This window comes from Eretmochelys imbricata, chromosome 5, assembly GCF_965152235.1.
Source record: "Eretmochelys imbricata isolate rEreImb1 chromosome 5, rEreImb1.hap1, whole genome shotgun sequence".
Classification (NCBI taxonomy): domain Eukaryota; kingdom Metazoa; phylum Chordata; order Testudines; family Cheloniidae; genus Eretmochelys; species Eretmochelys imbricata.
This window is the reverse complement of record NC_135576.1, coordinates 24,730,620-24,753,275: the sequence shown is the minus strand read 5'-3', so window position 1 is coordinate 24,753,275 and position 22,656 is coordinate 24,730,620. Positions and strand designations below refer to the sequence as shown.

Genomic DNA, 22,656 nt, shown 5'->3' with positions numbered 1-22,656 from the left:
TCAAATAAAAGATGTAATGGCTTAATGTTTTCAGATTTTTGATTAAAAAAATCAAAAACTCTAATGGCAGTCTGTAGCAGAAAGTTATTTTGATGGTTAATGACAAAGAAAATCAAAGTTGCCAATGACAGTCTGGAGGAGTTATGTGTTTTAGAAGATAAATACTAAGGGGAAAAATATAAGTTTAGTAAATCTATGTTGCAGCTTTACAAAAAACACAAATGTTTAATGCATTTTCTCCTTGAATGAAATCTCTCGGAGGAAATATATCTACCTTGGTCCTCACTTATATTGTTGTAAAAACAAATTTTTAAAGAAAGTTTCTTTCAGATATGTGCTTTGAGATGTTTTGGTAATCCTCCTAATCCACTGTATTTTATTAGATACACTTAGACAGCAGGAATTAAAAAGCTCTTTCTCCATGCAAGCAAAAATGCCTCCTTGTGACTTTTCACCTGGAAAATATGAGGTAAGTCATGCACAGTGCACTGTACTTGGGTCTAAACTAGATCTCGTTGCTAAGATCACCATTCTGCTGTATGTTGTAATTGTTCTGTTCACCAACTTATTATGAGTATTCTTCAGTGGCATCAGAAGTTTAGATCACGGCTTTTATCCTTCTCTGAGATCCTTTGGAGGTCAGAGTTAAACAGGGCCTCTGTGGTGCTGATTAGAGTACAGTAGAAGAACAATCTTAACCCAAAGAAAGGTGGCAGTGAAACATTTTTCTATTATTTGTTTCCTTCTCACTGATTTTTAATTCCTAATTTGAGGAGTTCTGTAAGATGTTTTATCTCTTCAACCAAAATGTGTGCCAAGTTAGTTTTATGGGGAGTGCAGTAGGGGTAGAAAGGGGAGGGCAAATGTTTGATTTTTAAGGAACTAAACTTATTTGGTGTCTTAATGCCCCATGGCCTGTGTCCAGCAAGGAGCTAATAAGCATCTGATCAGTTAAAAAGGTGTATTTTCAAGCAACAATCACATGAATGATAAATGTATGACTTCGATATCATGAATTAAACATTGTTGAGTAGGTGTTCTGTTACTGTGACAATTTACAGTTACAGAAGTGTGTTTACGTTTTCATCTGATGGTGTCAAGATTTATGATGGTTGAGAAATCTTCTGTGATTCAGTTCTATGGTTGTGGATCAGTTGCCAAGATAGCTCTGTATCCTGTTGTTACCGTGGGTTGGGTCACAACTGAGAATACCAAATTCAGGCCATGCTGCTGAGAAACAGGGCAGACACACCCAAAGCTGGTGGTTATTCTTCCATAAGATATACCAGACCAACAACAAAAGTAAACTTCTGTGTCACCACATTGGCTAACAAGAAGTCAGAAAAGCAGTCTCCTTAGGTAGTCCAGTCCTGGTTTCAACACCCAGATACTAGACTTAATGATGAGTGGTTACTTAAAACCAATTTCATCAAGCAAAGAGTTCTTCTGATCCCAAAGGACCAGCCACATACCAGGTCAATATATAACTCAGATCTTACTCAATAATCACACTGTTGCCAATCCTTTAGCATCTAAAGGCTTATTTATAAAAAGAAAGTAAGGTGAGAGTTAAAATTGGTTAAAGGAATCAAATACATAAATTAATTGCAAAGTTCTTGGAGCAGGCTTATCACAGTGATGGATTACATTGCTGGCTTAAGTCAAGTCTTTGGTTGCTTCCAAATGATTTGGAAGGTAGTCAGTCCCTTGGTTAGAATGCTCCCATTAGTAAAAGTTCATAGTCCAGAGGTTAGAGCAGGTAAGAGGCAACATGGAGATGTTTCCAGGGCCATTTATAATTTCTGCCGTGTGGAAGGAAACCTATTGTTCTCGTTAGTGGAAAATTACAGGTAACAAGATGGAGTTTGGGGGTCACATGGGGAAGCTATATGCCCATGTTAAATCTGCTTAATTTGTGATAGGTTGTGGATTTCATAACCTTTAAGTAAAAGATCAATGCAATGTAGCATTCTTGTTTAAATTATGGTATTTCAGAGGTTTATATAGCCTAATTGTGGGTTAGTATCTATTTTAAAATTGTATTTAGTTCATTTGGATTCCAATGTGAACAATTGATATTGTGCTGATGTGATGAATCTGTAGATAGCTTTATGATCCATTAAAACTTTTAGAAATGGGGACGGAAATGATTTCTTTCCTCCTACAGTCCTATCCCTATGAGCGTATGCTGAAGATCCGCAAACAGAATCTGTCTCCATCACTGGTAACGTACTACAAGAAACCACTGCTGCTGCATCAGGGACATATGCAGTGGCTATTTGATTATGAGGGACGAAGGTACCTTGATCTCTTTGCTGGAATTGTTACTGTCAGTGTTGGTCACTGTCACCCGTAAGTATGTTATTGTATCACAGGTTTCAGAGTAACAGCTGTGTTAGTCTGTATTCGCAAAAAGAAAAGGAGTACGCATCCGATGAAGTGAGCTGTAGCTCACGAAAGCTTATGCTCAAATAAATTGGTTAGTCTCTAAGGTGCCACAAGTACTCCTTTTCTTTTTTGTTATTGTATGAGTTACACTGACTAATATAGAAATATACTTTTGTCTTTTTCGTTTGTGGCCCCATGTATCCACAGGCAGAATATGGCACGCTGTGTTTTGGTGTATCTGGGATCAAATTCTTATGTTCTAACCAGTTGCAGTGATCTTTTGGCAAATTAGCTCATTCCTTTCTTTATTTATTCATTCGTTCATCTGACAGTCAGGAAAATGACAGAATTTTAAGAATTAATAGCAGAGTCAGAAAAAAATTGTATGTATGTTGGATTAAATTAATCAGTCTTTCTTACTGCACACAGGAAGGTAACTGCAGCTGCCCAAAAACAGCTTGGTCATCTGTGGCATACAACCAACATCTACATGCATCCATCAATCCAGGAATACGTGGAGAAACTAACAGCACTTCTCCCTGATCCACTTAAGGTACCTAAATCCCAACAGGGTGGATGCCTGTTAATTAAAATAATTTTATTTCACTTGATAATGGAGAGTGCTGCGTTATTTGGAGACAAAATATTGTAATATCAAACTCATATCCTTATTTAAAATCCCCAAAGGGAGTACAAAGCTTCAGGTAAAGAGAAAAAAATGACAATTCTCAGGATAATGCTGATCTTTACAGTGAGCTCAGAGCCACACATGAATAAAACTGTAAACAGTTGCCCTACTGCTTGGATCCCCACTTTCTCTTCAAATTTCCTCTTAAAGAGGCACTGTCAATTTAAAAATCACTCATAAGTTGAAAAATGTTTTGCGTGCTATTGTTATAATTAGCACCTAAGTTTTACTTGGAGAGGAGACTTTGGGAAAGGAAACTTTTTATTCCAGTTTGTTTACATAGTACATACAAACTGACTGTAAAACACAAGTTAGCTGGGGGACTCAGTAGCAGTAGTCCCTGACACTACTCAGGGCTGGCCTACACTAATGCTGTAAGTTAATCTAAATTACGCTAGTTCAGTTATGTAAATTATGTAACTGAAGTCAACATAACTTAGGTCGATTTACAGTGGGTCTACACTGTGCTATGTTGACAGCAGATGCACTCCCTTCGACATAGCTTTCACCTCTCTGGGAAGTGGAGTAGAGACGTCAACGGGAGAGCACTCTGCCATCGACTTAGCGTGTCTTCACCAGATCAGCTAAATCAACACTGCTGCATTAATTGCAGTGGTGCCAATTTAGCCAGTAGTGTAGACATGGCCTCCTTAGTAAGGCTAAGATTTTGTCATGGTTATTTTTAGTAAAAGTCATGGACAGGTCACGGGCAGTAAACAAAAATTCATGGAAGTCACAACCTGTCTGTGACTTTTGCTGCTGCAAGCCATGCTTTCCCCCACCACCATGGTGACTGGGAGCTGCAGGGTGACCATATTTCCCAGAGAGAAAATGGAACATTCTCAGCTGCTTGCGCGAGGTGTTCTTCCTCCCCCACCCCCATGGCCCGTCGCTGGAAGCCTGAGGAAGGCTCCCTCAGAAGTCTGTTGCCTGTGGCTGGAACCTTGCAGGGGGCCCCCGAGGCTGCTGTTGCCTGTCACTGCTGCTGCTGGAACCCTGCCGGGGCCCCGCTGGGTGCCAGCTGCAGTGAGTGGAAGATGTCACGGAAGTCACGAAAGCACAGTATGCACAAGCTACCTGAATACCTGCCCAGGGTCTCGGGTGGGATTGTACTCTGGATGGCTAGCCTCTCGTGACACTGTGCCTGCACTTCTTATTTTAGCATGTTTGCTCGATCAGAGCTAGTGCAGGTATGTCTCCTCAAGCTGGAAATTACACCTTTCATCTCCAGTGTAGACGTAACCTATAAAGGGACATCCTACCTTTGGCCCTTATACACAGCAAATGAGCATCACTAAGTTCATTGCGGTTTGGAGTTCCTCTTGTCAGTGACAGGATATTATTCCAAGTGCTGAGTGATATTTTATATGAAAATAAATCTGTCTTGTACTAAATAAACAGATGCACTCAATATTTCAAACTCTTTGAAGGCAAATTGTGGGAAAAGTGGTTCTTTAAACAGCTACATTTAGTTAGATTTGCCATTGTGAAACAAAGTAAATGTTCAGTATAATAAAACTACAATTGATGTGTTATTTATTCTTCCTTAGGTGGTTTACCTGACTAACAGTGGGTCAGAAGCCAATGACTTGGCTATGTTCATGGCAAGGCTTTACACTCGTAACTTTGACCTCATCTGTTTCAGGTAATTATATTAGGGTGTTTTATGAAACTCCCTTTTCATAATCAATCTGTATATCTGTATAATGCGTGAAAAAGATGATGAGCCCTTGTTAACCAGATTCTGCCACAGACACATCCTAAATAATTCATTTGTCTGCCAAAATAGAGTAAAACAGCAGTAGTCATTGGGAGCTAAGATTCAGCAAGTCTGCTTGTGTTAGAAATACTCCATTTACAAACCATGCATTCACCTAGGACCTATAACTTCTGTTTATAATCCTTAAGTAAAGTGTGTGTAATATTTATTTATATTTTTAGTATTATAAACCATGTCCGTTCTGCTCAGATATGTTGGTAATAGACACCTTTAAAAATAGTTAGAAAGGCAGACCTTAACAAACTGGTAGTCTTGCAGCCATCCTGCTGAGCACAGGGTTCTGAAATCCACCTGATATGTTAATTCCCATGAATGAATTCTGAATTGCTAATTAAACTAACCCCAAACCACCACCCAGTTTCTCATGAGTGGCAGTAACAACTTGGGAGAGAAAAGGAGTCCAAAATTAAAACAGCAGGGGTGTTTGTAATGTAGGATTCAGATGTTCTGGCAGACCTGCATGAGGAATCTTGCACAGCACCTACCTGAATTGCCGTTGGCTCCAACCAGTGTTCTTAGCCCTTCACCTTCATGAGCACTAAATTCACGTATTATTTTTTAAGTGTGCTTTAAATTGCAATGAAAACTCACAGCTGTTAGGTACTCAGAGCAGAGTGTAGGTCAAGAGGCATCCCTTATTGGATTCACCCATGTTTTCCAATGATTTGCTGTCTTACACACACACACATCAGAAACCAGCCTTCTGTGAATACTGTACTGATATTGTTTCTTCCTAAAAACTTTTGCAGCTAGTGTAATCAGAAGAAAATGAATGTTGTTTGTGTGCTTTGTTCTGTTCACACAGAGGAGGATACCACGGAGGCAGTCCATACGCACTGGGTTTGACGTCCATTGGATCTTATAAGCATGGTGTCGCCAATGGGTTTGGCTGCCAAACAGTGAGGTTTTTGTTGCTTTTTGTCATATCTGCTGGATGACAAGCCTTCTATTTGTTTGAATATTACAGTATTTATGTAATGCTTTACATCGTCAAGCCTCCCCGTAGCCCTCTGAGATTGATAAGTAGTATATATGCAGCCTAATTCTCCATTTCACTGCACCTTGTGTAGTTATTTGTATCCACACAGAGCAAATGAAGAATGCTAGCAATGGGAATGATAGTGCTTTATACCCACTTGGCTCTCGCTTTGTACTAGTATAAATGCTGCACAAGATGCAGAGCGATGGTGTATCAGCCGCTGGGTCCTATTCTCAGGTCTGTTAGGGCAGGTTTGTCGGTTTGCTGTTGCAAAGCTGCTTAAAGCTGGCCCATAGGGGATTCCCTTTTGGACTGAAAATATTTTGGAAATACATAGTGGCTCCTGCAACACCCCCTCACAGTCCCCACCATAGGGGGTGTGTCTGGGGAAAGGGGTGTGCATAGTATCTTTACAGCGTGGTGACCCATGGCTGCAGGAATGGTTTCTGGAGGCTGTGGCAGCTGGTGTTGGCTAATGTAATCTATGCCAGGAACCAGACCAGCCACAGAACTGCCCCCCAAAGGGCTCCTTTCTGATGTGCTGCTTCCCCCTGGCTCTTCGATGCACCCAGCCTTCTCTGAGTGCGGATAAGAATCTGGCCCATAGAATTTATTACGTGACTTGCCCATTGTCACATAGTCATTGTCAGAGTCAGGATTATAATGTATAAATTCCTGGCTTCCAGCCTGCTATCATCATTCCACTAGACTTCACTGCGTTCTTCCAAGGTGAATAACTGGATGAAAAACAGTACTCAGAGTAGTTATCAGTGGTTCATGGTCAGATGTCTAGGACATATTAAATGATGTCCTGCAGGGGTCTATCCTGAGTCTGGTACTAGTAAATATTTTCATTAATGACTTGGAGAATGGAGTGAATACGCTTATAAACTTCATGGATGACACTAGGCTGGGAGGGGTTGCAAGTACTTTGGAGGAGAGTATTACAATTAAAAATGACGGTGATAAATTGGAGAAATTATCTAAAATCAACAAGATGAAATTCAGTAAAAACAAGTGCATGGTACTGCAGCTGGGAAGGAAAAATCAAATGCACAAATAGGAAAATGGGGAATATATGCGGCTAGGCATTAGTACTGCTGAGAAGGATCTGGGGGTTATAGTGGATCACAAATTGAAGGCTAATGTCTTTCTGAGGTGTATTAACCGGTGTGTCGTGTAAGACACTGGAGGTAATTTTCGCACTCTGCTCTGCTCAGCACCGATGAGGCCTCAGCTGGAGTCTTGTGTCCAGTTTTGGGTGCCACACCTTAAGAAAGATGTGGACAAATTGGGGAGAGTCCAGAGGAGAGCAATAAAAATCATAAAAGATTTAGAAAACCTAATCTATGAGGAAGGGTTAAAAAACCTGGTCATGTTTAGTCTTAAGCAAAGATTACTGAAGAGGCATATTTGGTACGTTTTCAAATATGTTAAGAGCTGTTTATAAAGAAGACTGGGATCAATTGTTCTGCATGTCCACTGAAGGTAGGACAAGAAGTAATACATTTAATCTGCACCAGGGAGATTCAGGTTAGATATTAGGAAAAGCTTCAGACCATAAGGATAGTTAAGCTCTGGAATAGGCTTCCAAGCAAGATTGTGGAATCCCCATCCCTAGTGATTTTTAAGAACAGGTTAGACAAAAACCTGTCAGGGATGGTTGTGTTATGCTTGGTCATGCCTCAGCACATGGGGCTAGACTAGATGACCTCTTCGGGTCCCTTCCAGCCCCCTAATTCTCTGACTTTACTGCCCTTTTTCTACAGAATCTTGGAATTAAACTGGCCATTTTGGACAAAACTGTAGTAAATCTTGGGTAACAATAATTAACTAACATAACTAAAAAATAAACAGGTCAGCTGTGAGTGAATACCCCCAAAAATAGTCACTTGAGGACAGAATGTTTTTAACTTCAGAAACTTTAATTTCTGGCCTTCTACCTCACTTTCTGCATGAGGCCTCAAATCTGTGAGGGGGATAAATGGTTCTTATTTATTTTTTCACAAGTTGTTTTTGGACGGATCAGCTGAATCAGGTCTCAGATGCAATCAGATTTTTGAGTTCTCTTTATCACAAGCTCTATTTAAACAAAACAACAGTATTGGAATAAGTGTTTAATGACCTTCAGAATGATCAGTGTATATAAAAAATGTTCTGTTGATCAGTACTTACATTCCTCACACTGTCAAAATTACAGCTGTTTGTTGTGCTTTGCAGACAATGTTACCAGATGTTTTTCGTGGTCCATGGGGAGGAAGCTATTGCCGAGATTCTCTGGTGCAAACTATTCGGAAATGCAGCTGTTCTCAAGGTTAGTTGGTGGCAAAAAATGTCCATTGGTAGGTGCAAAAGAAAAGGGACTGGAGAAGGCAACTGGATGTTTAACAACATAGACAAATATGTATACACTACTAAGAATATTACTGTTTACTGAGAAGTTTGATTGTAATTTTGGCAAGCAAGTCTTCATCAATAGGGCCTTTTGGCTGTGTTTTTTTTCAAAGGGGCTTAAAGGAATTGGACCCTCAACTCCCTTTCAGAAATATGTGGGAGTTGGGCATCTAACTCCTGTAGAATCCTTTGAAAATCCTGAATTGAGCCCCTAATGACTAAGTCAAGTTCAGTTATCATAATCAGTAGCCTGCTGCTCTGAAATATTTAGCATTGCCAGGAGATTAGGGTTACTAACAAATGTGTTTTCTACTCTCCTGGGTAAAGTTTTGGTAGATGTCCATCTCTTATCTTGAAGGGACATATGATCAACGTAAACTATAAATCAAAAACTCTGAAACTTTGGGTGGCAAAAGTCTTGCATGGAACAAGGCATTATGGATGCTGCAGAGTGTGTTCAGTCCATGTGAAAGCTCCACTGTTCTTTTACAAGTGATGATTAGAAAATATATTGTTTTTCTCCTAGGTGCAATAAACATTGTTTACTCACTTTTCCCACAACAAAGCAGTCTCTTGCCATCTTTCTTTGTCACTGATGGTCAATAAAGGGAGGAGTCACACTAGCTTGCAACTACTTGAAGACATCTGGTTTGTGTTCTGTTACAGTACATAGTGATGCCCAGTCACATACAGTCATATATTTTCCATAATATTCCACCTGCCTTTTCATTAGAAATCATGCTGGACCAAGATGTACTTAGTCTTATATTTATCATCTCATAAACTTTAAGGCCAGAAGGGGCCATTGTGATTATCTAGTCTGTCCTCCTGCACATTTCAGGCTACAGAACTTCACCCACCTGCTCCAGTAATAGACTGATAACCTCTGGCTGAGTTACTGAAGTCTTTAAATCATGATTTCAGGACTTCAAGTTACAGAGATTCCACCATTTACACTAATTCAAATAAGCAAGTGATCCGTGCCCCGTGCTGCAGAGGAAGGTGAACTCCTCCTCCCCCTCCCCAGTGTCTCTGCCAATCTGGCCTGGGGAGAAATTCCTTCCTGACCCCAAATATGGTGATCTGTTAGCTCCTGAGCATGTGGGTGAGATGCACCGGCCAGAGAGCTGGGAAAGAATACTCTGTAGTAACTTAGAGTCCTCCCCATCTAGTGTCCCGTGTCTAGCATTCACAGGTGGGCCATGTGCCATGGTAGACAATCTTATCATACCATCCCCTCCATAATCTTCTCAAGCTGAGTCTTGAAACCAGTTAGGTTTTCTTATCCAGGCAAACTGCTCATTCATTCCTTGAGCTGATGTTCAGTTCTTCTAATAACTGCCTGCCTTGCATATATAGCACTGGTCTGAAGGATGGGGGAACCCTCATATGCTGCAACTTTCTGTTTGCACTCTGTGATTCTTTGGAACTTTTTAGAGAATAAATGGTTTAAAAAAGCTTAGTGGTTTGGTGGTTTTTTGTAGAGGGGGAGAAAGATGCCATGCAGTCAGACTGTGGCTCTTTTCTAACTTCTGTGAACTAGGAAAAGTAAGAAAAAAGACTGACTTGCTGACACAGAAAATATGTGGGGAAACAAAATGATTAATTTCCTTTGGTAACTCTAATCTGGGAACATTACAGTTCTTATTACATACGTTAAAACACTAAAGAGATGTTCTTATTTACATATGTTAAAACACTGCAGTTTCACATTATTAACCTAACTTTGTATTATTTTCAGTACATTATTCTTATCAGTATTTCCTCCGCACAGGCTGTTGCGAAGCAAACGACCAATACGTTGAACAGTTCAAAGACACTCTGAGTACTTGTGTTACAAAGGCAATAGCTGGGTTTATCGCTGAGCCAATTCAAGTAGGTGACTTGCCATACCTCATTCTGATTGTAATAGTACAGTAAACCACAAAGTGCTAAAACCTGAACGGGTCTTTTACAAGATTGACAAGCCCTAAAGGGAACTTCCCTCTAACAATAGCAATTTTAATCTTCTCTGAATCACTTTGATCATTCAAAAGGAAGGGCTGCAACATTACTTAAATCTTAACTTTTTTCCAGGAGGGTGACTTGCCAACAAGACATCCTGGAGAAGTCCTGGCCCCATTGAAGTCAAATGGGAGCTTTGCCTCTGACTTCAGTGGAGCCAGGATTTCATTCTTGGTGTTGTTTTTGGGTTTTGTTTTTTTTTTCCCTTGATATCTGAGAACAGGATTCTTAAATTTTCCATATCCTGTCTACTCAATAACAGACCAGTGGACAATTTGAGATGCACACTATTCCTACAAAACAAAACTGGTAAATCAAATTTTAGCCTTACAAGCCTTAATGTCTCTTTCATAAATTGATTTTAAATATTTAGCAAATTATTTCTGGTTAATATACAAGTATTTAATAAAATATGTCAGACTCAAGCAAAATAGGTAATTTTAACCAGTGTTGCCTATCTGCTATCAGTTGATAGATTAAAAAGTGTACAGAGCTCTATTGTAAACTATTATTCTTTAAGGTCTTGTTTGCATTCTCGGGATGTTGAAATGCTAATACATTATACAAATGTGCATGTTATAACTTAGTTTCGAATACTTCATTCCTAATTACATGTTGTTTTCCCTTCTGCAGTATACTGGTTCTGTAGAAGTTGTCTGTTAAAAGTATTAAAGTCACCCCGTAAGTGACTGATACCCACTGAGTCTACAGTAAATCATACTTAAAAGCCTAGTTATTATAACATAGAGAATTAATTTTAGGAATTACTTAGCTTCAAATCGCACTATGCCTAGTTTATCTAGCAAATCCACAGAATCCTCGCTCCCCCTCTGCTTTCCTTTGTAGTTTCTGACTCCCTTGTACTTAACTTCTGACTCTCCTCATCTCTTCCTTCATGATTGCATTTTTGGGTCAGAGGGATTTCTCTTTTGGCAGTGCAGCTGTAGTTAAGTTTCATTTAATTCATACAGGCTCTAGGCATTCCCCTATGACATGAACCTCATAGTCCATTATTTAAGATATTAGCCTAAGTTAGGGAAGTGAAAGGCCTGTTAGACCATCAAGTCCATCTTGCTCCAAAACCAAGGTTATGCCCTACAGTACGTTTTCTGGTGTTATACCTAGTCTAATTTTAAATTTCCTAGTGCTGAAGTTTCCATCTTGTTATACCAATAAAATAAAAACCAGCAGGATCTTATGAAAGGGGATAAGGCAAAATGCCACATTTATTGTGAATAAAGAAAGAATCATAGTAAGCAGTTAGTTATAACTATAACATTCCATTCAATTTCATATTTATTCACACATTCATTCATACACACACACGGGTTCTGCAAGGTTGTTATTATAGTTACCAGCCTTAGAGTTGCTCGTGTCAAGCCACTGGCCAGGTGGCCTGGACACAAGGAGGAAGCAGGGCCTTGTCAAATGCACATCTGATGCTCCTGAAAGTTGGTTTGCAGAATCAGACCCCAAAGTTCTCAGTTTCTCGAGTCCATTTTTATAGGAATTTATTCCTATGCCAGTCTATGGGAATTGCTTCATCATGCTGTTGCTGAATCAATCAGCAGATGGCACATTCCTGATGGCTCCGTGCTGCCAGATGTTATCTTGTTCTTCGGTCCTCCCATCCTTGAGGCTGTTGGGTGGATTCCAGTCTGCCCTCCGGGGGTCCTCTGGTTGTTTCCAGTTGATGCCTTCTTCAGCCGAGGGACACTGGATTCTTAGGCTAGCACCTCCCTGATCATTCATTTATTATCCACACCAAGCATCCATCCACATACATCCTCTATCTCTATTTTAATCATAATTCTTAACAAAGCAAGATAAATACAACAAAAGGGTGGGGAGTCTCTGGGTGCTGTTTCTTTTGTTACGAAGTATCGCTTTGAGTCTCTCTCTGTGTGAGTAGTTGTTGTTACAAAGTATTGCTTTGAGAACAGACTCTGTCTTAGGATGTACTAACACAATTAGCAGCTTGCAAGTTTCACACAGAGAGGGAGAGAAACAGTAAACACAAGAGACCTCTTAATTAGTAATACCCTGGAATTTAAATTATGGGGAATCAAACTCATTTGTGATTTTAATACAGAACTTCTTTAATATGATACAACATAACAATTTGTTCCACTGGGAATATACTTTAGAGTATAACAGTTTCACTGAAGGGAATTTTGTCCTGATATTTGGACTAAATTTTCGCTTGCTTAGTTTCATCCCATTACACCTAGGTATTCCGCTAATTTCTCTCCATCCATTGGGGTTTTGCAAGCTTTATATACTCCCAGACTATTATGTTATCCCCCCACCTTTGGCATTTTAATCTAAGTGTATATGCGTTATTCCCTGATAACCAGAAACTTCTATGCTTAAACTCTGTACCATTTTTTTTATTTTAACATTATCTTAATAAAATTATTAAATCATTTCTTTTAGTCTTCTCCTAATCATTTGCTCCAGCTCTCAGTTCATGTTTGCCATTGGTCTGTGAACTCTCGCCAGTTTGTCCCATTCTGGTAATAACATGCCTACAAGTGATACAGCTTTCCAGATATTGTCGCCATACAGAGTATAATTCTCTGAAGCATATTTGGTGTTGGTTCATTGGACAAGTGGTTCTGAAACTTTTTTTGCCTCTCTTTGTGACCCACTCAGAGTCCAGATTGCGGGGGTGGAGGGAAACGAGTCAGGACCTGCAGGACTGGGTCCAGTTCCCTGCTCTGGGTGTTGCAACCTGGCAGACAGGGGTCGCAGCACCACTCAGGTTTGGCCCATCTGCTAGGTCGCAAAACGCAGTGCGGGGAACCGGGCCCAGCCCCACAGGACAGGAGCTGCTGCTGCGTAGTGAATAAGGGGTGGGCTCATCTCCCCTCCCCCCAACCTTCTCTTCACACTGGGCCACCTAGAACCTTCCTGCAGCCAACAGGTGGGTGCGACCCACCATTTGGGAAACATTGTATTAGAGAGAGAAGGCTGACGTCATGTTTTATCTTTTACTTTTCACTGTCTCCTAACTCTTCATATTGTTTTATTCTTATAGCCCATATAATATTGATAAAAAGTGGGAATTCAAGTTCAAAAGAAAGCCACTCCCTCCATTTCTGACTGTTTAGCAATGTGACTAAACAGATCTACCACAAAAGGAACTTTGATCATTAAGTTATCTAGTGACTTAAAATTCTGCCTAGATTTCTCGCTGTCTGATCACCTGAGGACTGCCTGTGTTTGTGATTTAGCATTTGTGTTGAAGATAGTATATTTGTTCATTTTTGACAGGGTGTTAATGGAGCCGTTCAGTATCCTAAAAGATTTCTAAAGGAAGCTTTTCAGCTAGTGCGTGAAAGAGGAGGCATCTGTATTGCAGATGAAGTGAGTATCCAGAAATACAATTTTTAGGGATTGGGATATTTCTGCCAGGCTACTGAAAAATCCAGCAATCACATGAAGGCAAAATAGAGACCAGGAAATAGTTTGTATTAAATTCTGAATTTATTTTAATTAATCCTTTCCTGTTTCACAGCCTAAGAGGGGAACAAAGTGTGGCATTCCAGCACAAGAGCCTTTGCTAGACAAAGCTAATAGAAGTTGTTAATCCTTCACTTTCATGTGCATTAAATTAACACAAATAGTACTCCGTTGACAGTTTATGTTGCAAAATCTTAGAGTCCCACTCGCTGGTTGTGTAAATGGGTAGAGCTCCATTGACCTATTTACATCAGCAGAAATTTTTGGTTCTTAAACTCTTACCATTACTCATTTGAGGCCTGACCCAGAGAGGCGTTGTCTGCATTAGGAAAACAGTTTTTACATTTGTAAAATTTTAATCTTTAATCACATTGTAAAATTGTATTGTAGACAAGGCAAGTACCTCTGTAACTTTAGAGGGGAGCCTTCTGCAACTCTTCTGCAGTTACACATTTTAAATCTAATTTGCTCGGTTAAGACAATCTGAATTACTACTAACTAACAGGTTTCAGAGTAGCAGCCGTGTTAGTCTGTGTTCGCAAAAAGAAAAGGAGTACTTGTGGCACCTTAGAGACTAACCAATTTATTTGAGCATAAGCTTTCGTGAGCTACAACTCACTTCATGCTGTAGCTCACGAAAGCTTATGCTCAAATTAATTGATTAGTCTCTAAGGTGCCACTAGTACTCCTTTTCTTTTTACTAACTAACTAGCTCGGTTAGGGAAACAGTTTAAGTGACTAAGGTACACTTTGATGGATGCTAGAGGTGTTAGGGGTGGTAGAATTATTACAGCTTGAAACTGGAGATTCTGAAAAATGCTACACAGCTGCAATTCTCATTGACTTCAGTGGAACTGACAGCTTCCCAGTCCCTTTGGCCATGTTTACTAGGAGAAAAGGTGTTAGCTCTCTCATTATAAAAAACACTTTCTTAGTATTGTAATTTTTATAGCTGGTCAGTGCTGGAGTACACCAAACCCTTAAGGTGCCAGGAATGTGCCAGGTATACCATGACTCAGAAGCAAGCTCTGTTAGGTGCTTCAGCAACTAGGCCTTGTAGGAGGTAATTCTGGTGGGTCCCAGTAACTACTCAGACACATGGCTAAGTGAAAGAGTATTTTATCAGGGGTGGCAGGAATGGGGAAGTTAGCAACTATCCTAGGCATGGAGGCTTAAACAGTTACAGTTCAAAGTGAGCAATAGCAGTTCTTGTTTGGGTCCCTGGGGCAGCCCAACTGAGTTAGGGCTTTTCAGGTTGAGTACCCTGGGTGGCCGTTCCAGTCTGGTATGTATTCAAGCAAAGAGGAATTTGCAGATTTCAAGGACAGGATCGCTTAGTGGTGAGTCTCTCATTAGGGCCACTTGACACTGGCTTCCTGCCCTGTCGCTTCCCAATCAGTCCCACACAGACCTAAACCCAGTTTACTCCTGGGGGAATTCTGTGCTACTGCACGTGTGCATAATTAATTAGATGCACATACTTTAATTTTTTTGCACAGAAAAAGCTTGTCAAAATGTTGTTGCAGTTCTGCCTTCTGTCCACCAGAGGGCACTGTGGCGCAAGAACAGCTGAGCTATGGGGTAAGGAGGTGGCTGAGTAGGGGCAGAGAGACACATGGGGACAGGGGAGTGGCTGAGTGGGAGCACAGGGACACATAGAGACAGGGGGTGCAGGGACAGAGGAGTGGCTGAGTGGGGCACAGAAACACAGGGAGATGGGTGCAGAGCCACATGGGGATGGGGGAGTGGGCGTGTGAGTGGAGGGACACATGGGGGTGCAGGGACAGATGGGGACAGGGCAGCTGTGCCTGACTGAATAGGAGAGGCAAGGGGCCAGCCAGGGTCTGCATGGGGGAAGCTCCCTAACAGTCCATCCCCACCCCCCGAAAAAAACTGTTCCATACTTTTCCCACCCATACCCAACAACCCAAATTCACACCTAGGTTCCTTCCCAGCAATTTACTCATCTCCCTCAGCTCTTCTGTTACCCCTGGCTCCCCCCAGCCTTTGCACCGCTTCTGAGGGTGTGGGAAATATGATTCGTTATTGTAGTTTAAATGAATTATTACTTGGAGTTCTGTATTAATATGCCTAATAAGGAATCTGTTTGTCAAAAAAAAAATTCCTGAATCTTTTTTGTTGTCTGTATTGTTAGACATACTTGCTGACAGGTATTTTGAAATAAATGACCAAAAATAATTGAAACTGGTGTGACTGTAATGTGTTATTTTGACAACATATGCAGAATTTTAAAATATTGTGTGCATAATTTTTTGGCACAGAATTCCCCCAGGAGTACTAGCTGTAACATGTGGCAGTCCCAGTCTGTTCCACACAGAGCTCTGTATACAATTCCTGGGGGTTATTCCCTGTATCTGACTTACCATAGCAGTTTCTGCCTCCTGAAAATGCCCAGTCACTTCCTGATCAGGGTCCTTTCTCCTGCCTGGCCAATGGAGAAGAAAGTATAATGGGGAACGTAGTCTGCTGCTTGAGCATTTCCTGGATGAGGATCCTTTCTCCTACCAGGCCAGGAGGAAGGGGATATGCAGTGGCGAAGGGCTGATGGGAATTATTGTCTCCTGCTTAGCAGTTTCATCACAGTGTACTTTCTCTAATGAAGTTCATTATATTAACTCAGGTTACGTGTTGAGTAATAATACTAGATTTAAATTGTGTAACAACAGAAGATAGTCTTAGGATGTATACAATACCACTTTTCATTTGCATCAAGTGTACAGTGTCTCTATAAAGATGAGCTGTCAACAAAACCAATAGTGGAACTTGTCTTGTACTACAGTCACTATTTAGCATAGGAAAGAAAATGTGTGAGGATGAGTTGAATGAGGATCCTGCTAGAATAAAGTTGGCATTTAGAGTCTATAGCTATAGATGCAAATTGGTAACAGAAAGGCACAGACAAAATACAAGTTATGAAACCAAGAAACAACTTGAACAATTTTGGATTTTCTTTTGAAAGGTCCAGACAGGCTTTGGACGAACTGGCAGCCATTTCTGGGGATTTCAAACACATGGTGTAGTCCCTGACGTTGTTACCATGGCAAAAGGAATTGGTAATGGTTTTCCAATGGCAGCTGTCGTAACCACACCAGGTATAAGTATTTGTTATTTTAAAGCATGAAATTGAGGTGTATAATAAATATATTGTAGAATAACTTAGCTTCCATAGAGCCTTTTGTCCAACCAGATTACTTTAGAAATATTAAAATATTTAGTCTCAGAACATGCTTACAGGGTTGGTAAGTATGGTCCCCATTGCACACACAAAAAATACTGAGGCATTGAAAGAGCGTAATTTTTTTTTATCAGACTCAGATTGTGCTCCCCATTACACCAGTTCAAATCTAAGGTAAATCCATTAAAATCAATGGTCTTATACTGGGGTAACTGAGATCAGCATCTAGCCCAAATGAGTCGTTGGCAGACCTGACAGAACCCAGAAATCCTGACTGAGTTCACTGCCCTACCCATTAGACATAATACTAAGGAAGCATTCTGGACAACTCCAGAATTGTTGACTGGTTAATACTGACGAGTCAGTGGATTTAATGTCTCAGAGAAATGATGGATGTATTCATTGCTGTAGTGGATAATTCACTAGCTCTGCTGGAAACTTAACTCTTCATCTATTAAAATCCATCCCCCTTCCTTTTAGCATCTGTTACACAGACCATGTATTTTCTGGAACTTTGCCCTAATAAATTCAAATCGGTTACCAAGAATATACCATTTTCTTCTCCTTTTGCCTGGAGTTAAAACAGAGAATGATGCATAGTATTATTAAATGTGAAGCGAAAACTGATAAGTACTTATCATCAGACTTCAGGTAATTGTGAGGGAGGAAATCAATAAATATTCTTTTTCTTTTAGAGATTGCAAATTCCTTGGCTCAAAACCTTCATTTTAACACATTTGGAGGAAACCCTTTGGCCTGTGTAGTTGGATCTGCAGTTCTAGATGTAAGAAGGAAGTGATATGTTCATAGTGTCTTATGCTATTGTTTGCTATGCGTTATGGCAGAAGCAGCTTTGTGCTACTTCCCTTTCCAATGGTGGAACTTCTAATACATACAGAAAATGAGACAAACATTTATTTTTATTAATTCATAGGCAATGTGCCCTTGTAGAAAAAATAAATTGCCTGACTATTCCCATTTCTATAACTGATTTCAACTTGTAGCAGGAATAGGAAGTTTAAATTACTCTAGGGATAATACTATGATTAACAGCTTCATCTTTTTCTTTCCTTGCTTATATTTTTCTTATTTGTCAATAGAAGTATATGGAATTTACTTATGTAGCGTCATAATTCTATGTAGTTCTGTCCCAGGGAGTTTTCATCATTTTTCCTTTATAGAACCCCTCTAAACTAGCAAAAGCACTTTATTCGGAGGCACATATTTAAAACGTATTTTAACCCTCACAGCTTCCGCTTTAAAAAAAAAATAGTGAACTTAAATCCTCATGCAACACCTTGAAAAGCATGAGCTACACACATGCTCCTATTGATGTGAGGTAATTTAGTCTGTAACAGCCACATTCACTTGGTCACATGTAAATATCCTTCCTTAAGCCTTATTTCGAAACTGTATTGCCAGGTTCTGAATATCTGGCTCCCATATTACACCCTGATTTTACTGGAGGCTTGTTCCAACAGAATAGGCTGTTGGTCCTCTGAATCGCTCTCTATCGTCACAGTCAGCATAGTAATTAAAAAACCTAGGAGATCCGACCCCTCCTATTTTTTGTTTAAAATAACTATTACCAGGATAGTTCAGATCCAGGTTCTGTTTTAGCCAATCTTCAAAGTCTGAAAAGGATTAAATTAAGACAATGTGCCAGTTTTAGCCTCGCAAATTGCAAAATCTTTTGTTCTCTTCATTTTTGCAATTCAGTGTACGAGCGGGTTCGTATAGGTCCGTGATTAAATATAATAGCATCTTTTTATTTTTATTTCCAACAGCCCCCAGCTACTGGTGCACGGTCAAGATATTAGACTCTGTGCCAGGAGCTGGGGACTGCTAGAAATAAATCAAATTAAGTTACTGCGTTTTTAAAGTGAATGCTTTGCTAAATATAGCTTAGTAATGTACTCAGGTGTTTCCCAGAAAGCTTTAGGAGTAATAGGTATGCTGTCAAATTATAGGCACCTTCCATAGTTTGACACTGCTATGGCAAGGGAAAGAGGGCTAAACTGAACCTGACAGATTTTTAAACGGATTAAGATCGTCAGCTTTATATGCACAGTCAAACCTCACAAATATACACTAGAATCTGGAGATCAATTTTTAATTGGTGGGTAAACAATGAAAAAGGATATGACATAAGCTATGTTGGTTAATTTGACAAGTGTAGTGTAATTTTTTTACAGCATTTCCTATTATACTTGAAGAGGTCAAATTTAAGGCAGGGTTAATAATATATGCCTGTTGTAAATCTTTGCTGAGGGGCATTGAGAATGCAGGCCCGTTATAGGGGGTGCAGATGAGCCAAGTTCTATACATTATTATTTCCCACAACATTTGTTTTTGTATATCATTTTTAACCAGGCTATTGCAGAAGATGGTCTACAAAAGAACAGTGAAGAAGTGGGGACTTACATGCTACTGGAGTTTGCTAAACTGAGAGATAAGTTTGAGATCATTGGAGATGTCCGTGGCAAAGGCCTTATGATTGGGATAGAAATGGTGAAGAATAAGGTTGGTAAATGGCACATGCCCTTCTATTTACCCCAGTATTAAGACTCAGGCTTCCTGTGAAATGACTATATGCTGACTGACAGCTACTTCTCTGAAAATGAGTCAGAACTCTGCACTGGCTAAAACTTAGAATTTTCAAAGTGCTTAATACATCAGGAATTCTGAATAGTCCCATCCTAAAAGGCAGGACAATCATTCACTTTCTCCAAGGAGGGTGGTAGCAATGGAACACTTGTTGCTTTTTCCATAATTTAGTTTAACATCTAGCCAAAAAAATTGTCTCTCTTCTCTTCCCCCCCTTTGCACAGGACAGTCGTCAACCTCTTCCAGCTGAAGAGATGAGTCAGATCTGGGAAGATTGCAAAGACATGGGAGTATTGATTGGCAGGGGTGGAATTTATAGTCAGGTACAGTAACTGATGTTTATGTATCTTTTGTCCTGACTAAATTGCAGTGGAGTTGACTTCTCTAAAAATTACTTCTGTTCAATTTAAGAATTATAAAAAAGTGAGACGTTCATAAACAAGACTATCATCTTTTATGAATATAGCAGATCAAGAAGCTTTATTTGTCTTAATCCTCTCAATTATAGTATATTCAATATAAGTGTTATTTACTACTGTTTGATTCCCTACCTTTCAGACAAGAAATGTGACCCTTAATAGTAGTTTGTGATGCATCTATCAACCAATTCTGAATTCCCTAGCTCTGTGGAATTTAGATGCTATCTAAAACAGCAATGCCTACAACTATCAATTCTAGCCTGTTGTTCAGTTGTATCAGCACAGCATACACTCAGGAGAGCTGATAAAATTTGATCCAGCTGGGAATAAGAGCATCTCTTCCTTATGAATCCATCAGCATGGGGGCATGACCCAGACCGTTATTAAATACTGTACCCAGTAAATTGTTTGAGAGAACTTATTCCACTCCAATTAGAATAAGTTAACAGGCAGCAAAGGATTGCTGGCATTTTCCTCCTCTAAGGTAATGGGTAGGGTTATTAGCTTACTGCTGTCAGTGTTCAGAGCCAGGATAGACAGGCAGAGGACTTAACCAGGCTCCCTCAGATCAGCCAGCTTCCTTGGGAATAAGTTATAGTAGGGAAAGGGGTTGGTGGAGACTTGCTGATGTGCATACTGCACCTCAAATTAATTCTTGCATTGCACAATCAACTGTTTTGAACAGACTTGCACCTGTTGAAGGAGGTCTAGTAATATTTCAGCCTGATTATAGATGGTGCAGGTGATCTGTCCTCAGACAGACAGCAGTAGGAGCTGTAAGGGTTCAGCTTCTCTAAAACTATCATTAATACCCATGCCTGGTCTGATTTTTAAACTACACATCCTAGGGCAAATAGTCTAATATTTAGAAAGCACAGAAGTAAATAATATTTTAAGTCAAAGTTCAACCACAACTGTAACAGTTGATAGGCACTAGTAAGGTTTACATAAGTCAGTGGAATTCCAATAGGAATGATTTTGTTCTGGTTGATTTAAACAGGTGAAAGCCTGAATTATGTTAAAACTAAATTCAATTCCATTCTGAGACACTGCAGAACAGAACCATGAAATACTTGCCAATGAAAAGAGCACGTGATTGAAGTGCACTACTTAAAATCACATCTTACTAAAATAGATTCACCTGGTATAGAAAACATCACTGTTTTCCCCCCTCTTACCCTCTGGCTGTTCCTTTTGCTAGTTTTATTTTTACACACTTGAAGCCTGCAGCAACACATCTCAGGATGACTAGCTAGGGCTCCCTCCCTTCATTTAATTCCTCTGTCCAGTTATAGCATTGAGGCTTCTTAAAGCACATGCCTAGCATCTGCTGGTGTGAAATTGTTTTCTTGCATGGGAGTAGTTTGCCACTCTTAGACTAGGCTGGTATTACCATTGTTACAACTAGTTTGGTACCTGTTACTTTTTCTAGGATTACTTTTTTAAAAAAATGCAGGGATTAGTGTTCGTGTCATTGCACATCAATTAGTCTGTGCCTCCCCCTGTAATCTCAAACTTTCTTCTTTTCTCCCCTCAGACATTTAGAGTTAAACCTCCAATGTGCATTACTAAACAAGATGCAGCCTTTGCAGTGGAAGTATTTCATGCTGCATTAATGAGACACTTGGAAAGAACAGCTGCAAAATAGACTATGAACAATGTTTCTCCTTACTAGGATGTTTGGTAACAGTTGAGAATCACCCTCCAAGCCCTGAAATATTGCTGTAACTACAGCTGGCAAGAAACTTAAAGTATGAAGAGAAGATTGATGTAATTTTCCTGAACATGTAACTCTTATGAGTTTAAATAATGTGAAAGATTACTGTGACTCAGTTTGCTACACATGCAAGAAGTCAGTTTTATTGCAATGTTGTGTTAAGAAAACAATACCTATTGTTAACACAAATCAAACCTCATTTTTTAAAATTAGGTAGTGCCTTCCAGCAAGTGACAGTGGCTGGTGTGCTCAGGCTGGCACTACATGAAAAGGCATGCTGAAGGATACTGCCTTTACAATTCTATCATATCTGGGATAGTTCTTTCTTTCTGCCTGGCCGTTTTGCTCTTAATAGGTGGAATTCTGGATGTAGCTTCTACAGTGACAGAGGGAGTGCTCTGTGTAATCTTGCTACAGTGACATTTGCTTATCCTAACCAAGACTGGAGGCAGCAATCACAGGACAAAATACTTTGCTCCTGAAAAACACTTGGTGGAAAACTATGCTACAGTTAGTCATAATAGGAAGTGAGGGGTTGGAGTGAAATTCCTCCAGAGTGGAGGATCTGCTGGAAGCTCTTCAAGCAGGGCCTCAGTGAAGGAAAGTTGTATGAGTAAGCTGTAACAAGAGGATGGATTTTATTTAGTAGTTTTAGAGGAAGATACTTAAATAAGGGTATAATCATTCATCAGTGGGTTCTAGTCTCCTGCCCACTCTCAACAGTGATCTTTTCTCCTTTGACTGATAGCCACTCACCACCTTGTGTCAGCAGCCAGGGATGGTGTTCTCTTCCTCTCTCCTGTCATCAGTAGAGATCTCATATATCTTAGATCTTTTTCCCCATTCAAGATAACTGCTGGATTGTTTAATCCTGTCTGACAATTTATACTTAATTCAGTTTACAAATGTGAGTTAATTTCTTGGTCCAATAAAAGGTATGACACTGCCCTTGTGTATTTTATTCTTTACATTTTGGCTGTGTATGCAAAGTTTGGGGATAGATTAGCCCTTATCCTACA

At 39.9% G+C, this 22,656-nt stretch overlaps 1 protein-coding gene across 3 annotated transcripts; it reads left to right on the top strand.

Moving 5' to 3' along the window:
* Nucleotides 1-410: 410 nt before the first annotated feature.
* Nucleotides 411-21,844, top strand: AGXT2 (alanine--glyoxylate aminotransferase 2). Of its 3 annotated transcripts, XM_077816744.1 has the most exons (13): nucleotides 411-469; nucleotides 2,168-2,352; nucleotides 2,818-2,941; nucleotides 4,627-4,721; nucleotides 5,662-5,755; nucleotides 8,056-8,149; nucleotides 10,004-10,104; nucleotides 13,510-13,602; nucleotides 16,679-16,811; nucleotides 17,590-17,678; nucleotides 19,268-19,417; nucleotides 19,726-19,824; nucleotides 21,458-21,844. In XM_077816744.1, the coding sequence occupies exons 1-13, from the start codon at nucleotides 422-424 to the stop codon at nucleotides 21,566-21,568; spliced, it is 1,416 nt and encodes a 471-aa protein (XP_077672870.1). In that variant the 5' UTR covers nucleotides 411-421; the 3' UTR covers nucleotides 21,569-21,844. The 3 variants fall into 3 exon arrangements, with proteins under 3 accessions (XP_077672870.1, XP_077672871.1, XP_077672872.1); XM_077816745.1 differs by lacking the exons at nucleotides 16,679-16,811; nucleotides 17,590-17,678 and having other exon boundaries at nucleotides 434-469; XM_077816746.1 differs by lacking the exons at nucleotides 8,056-8,149; nucleotides 10,004-10,104 and having other exon boundaries at nucleotides 435-469.
* Nucleotides 21,845-22,656: the final 812 nt, after the last annotated feature.

What these genes read in the sequence shown, in the direction of transcription:
- AGXT2 (XM_077816744.1), top strand. Translation starts at nt 422, where the DNA reads ATGCAAGCAAAAATGCCTCCTTGTGACTTTTCACCTGGAAAATATGAG. An exon ending in AGCTGTCGTAACCACACCAG is followed by an intron (nt 16,812 to 17,589) that starts GTATAAGTATTT and finishes TTTTTCTTTTAG; the next exon opens with AGATTGCAAATTCCTTGGCT. An exon ending in TTGGATCTGCAGTTCTAGAT is followed by an intron (nt 17,679 to 19,267) that starts GTAAGAAGGAAG and finishes ATTTTTAACCAG; the next exon opens with GCTATTGCAGAAGATGGTCT.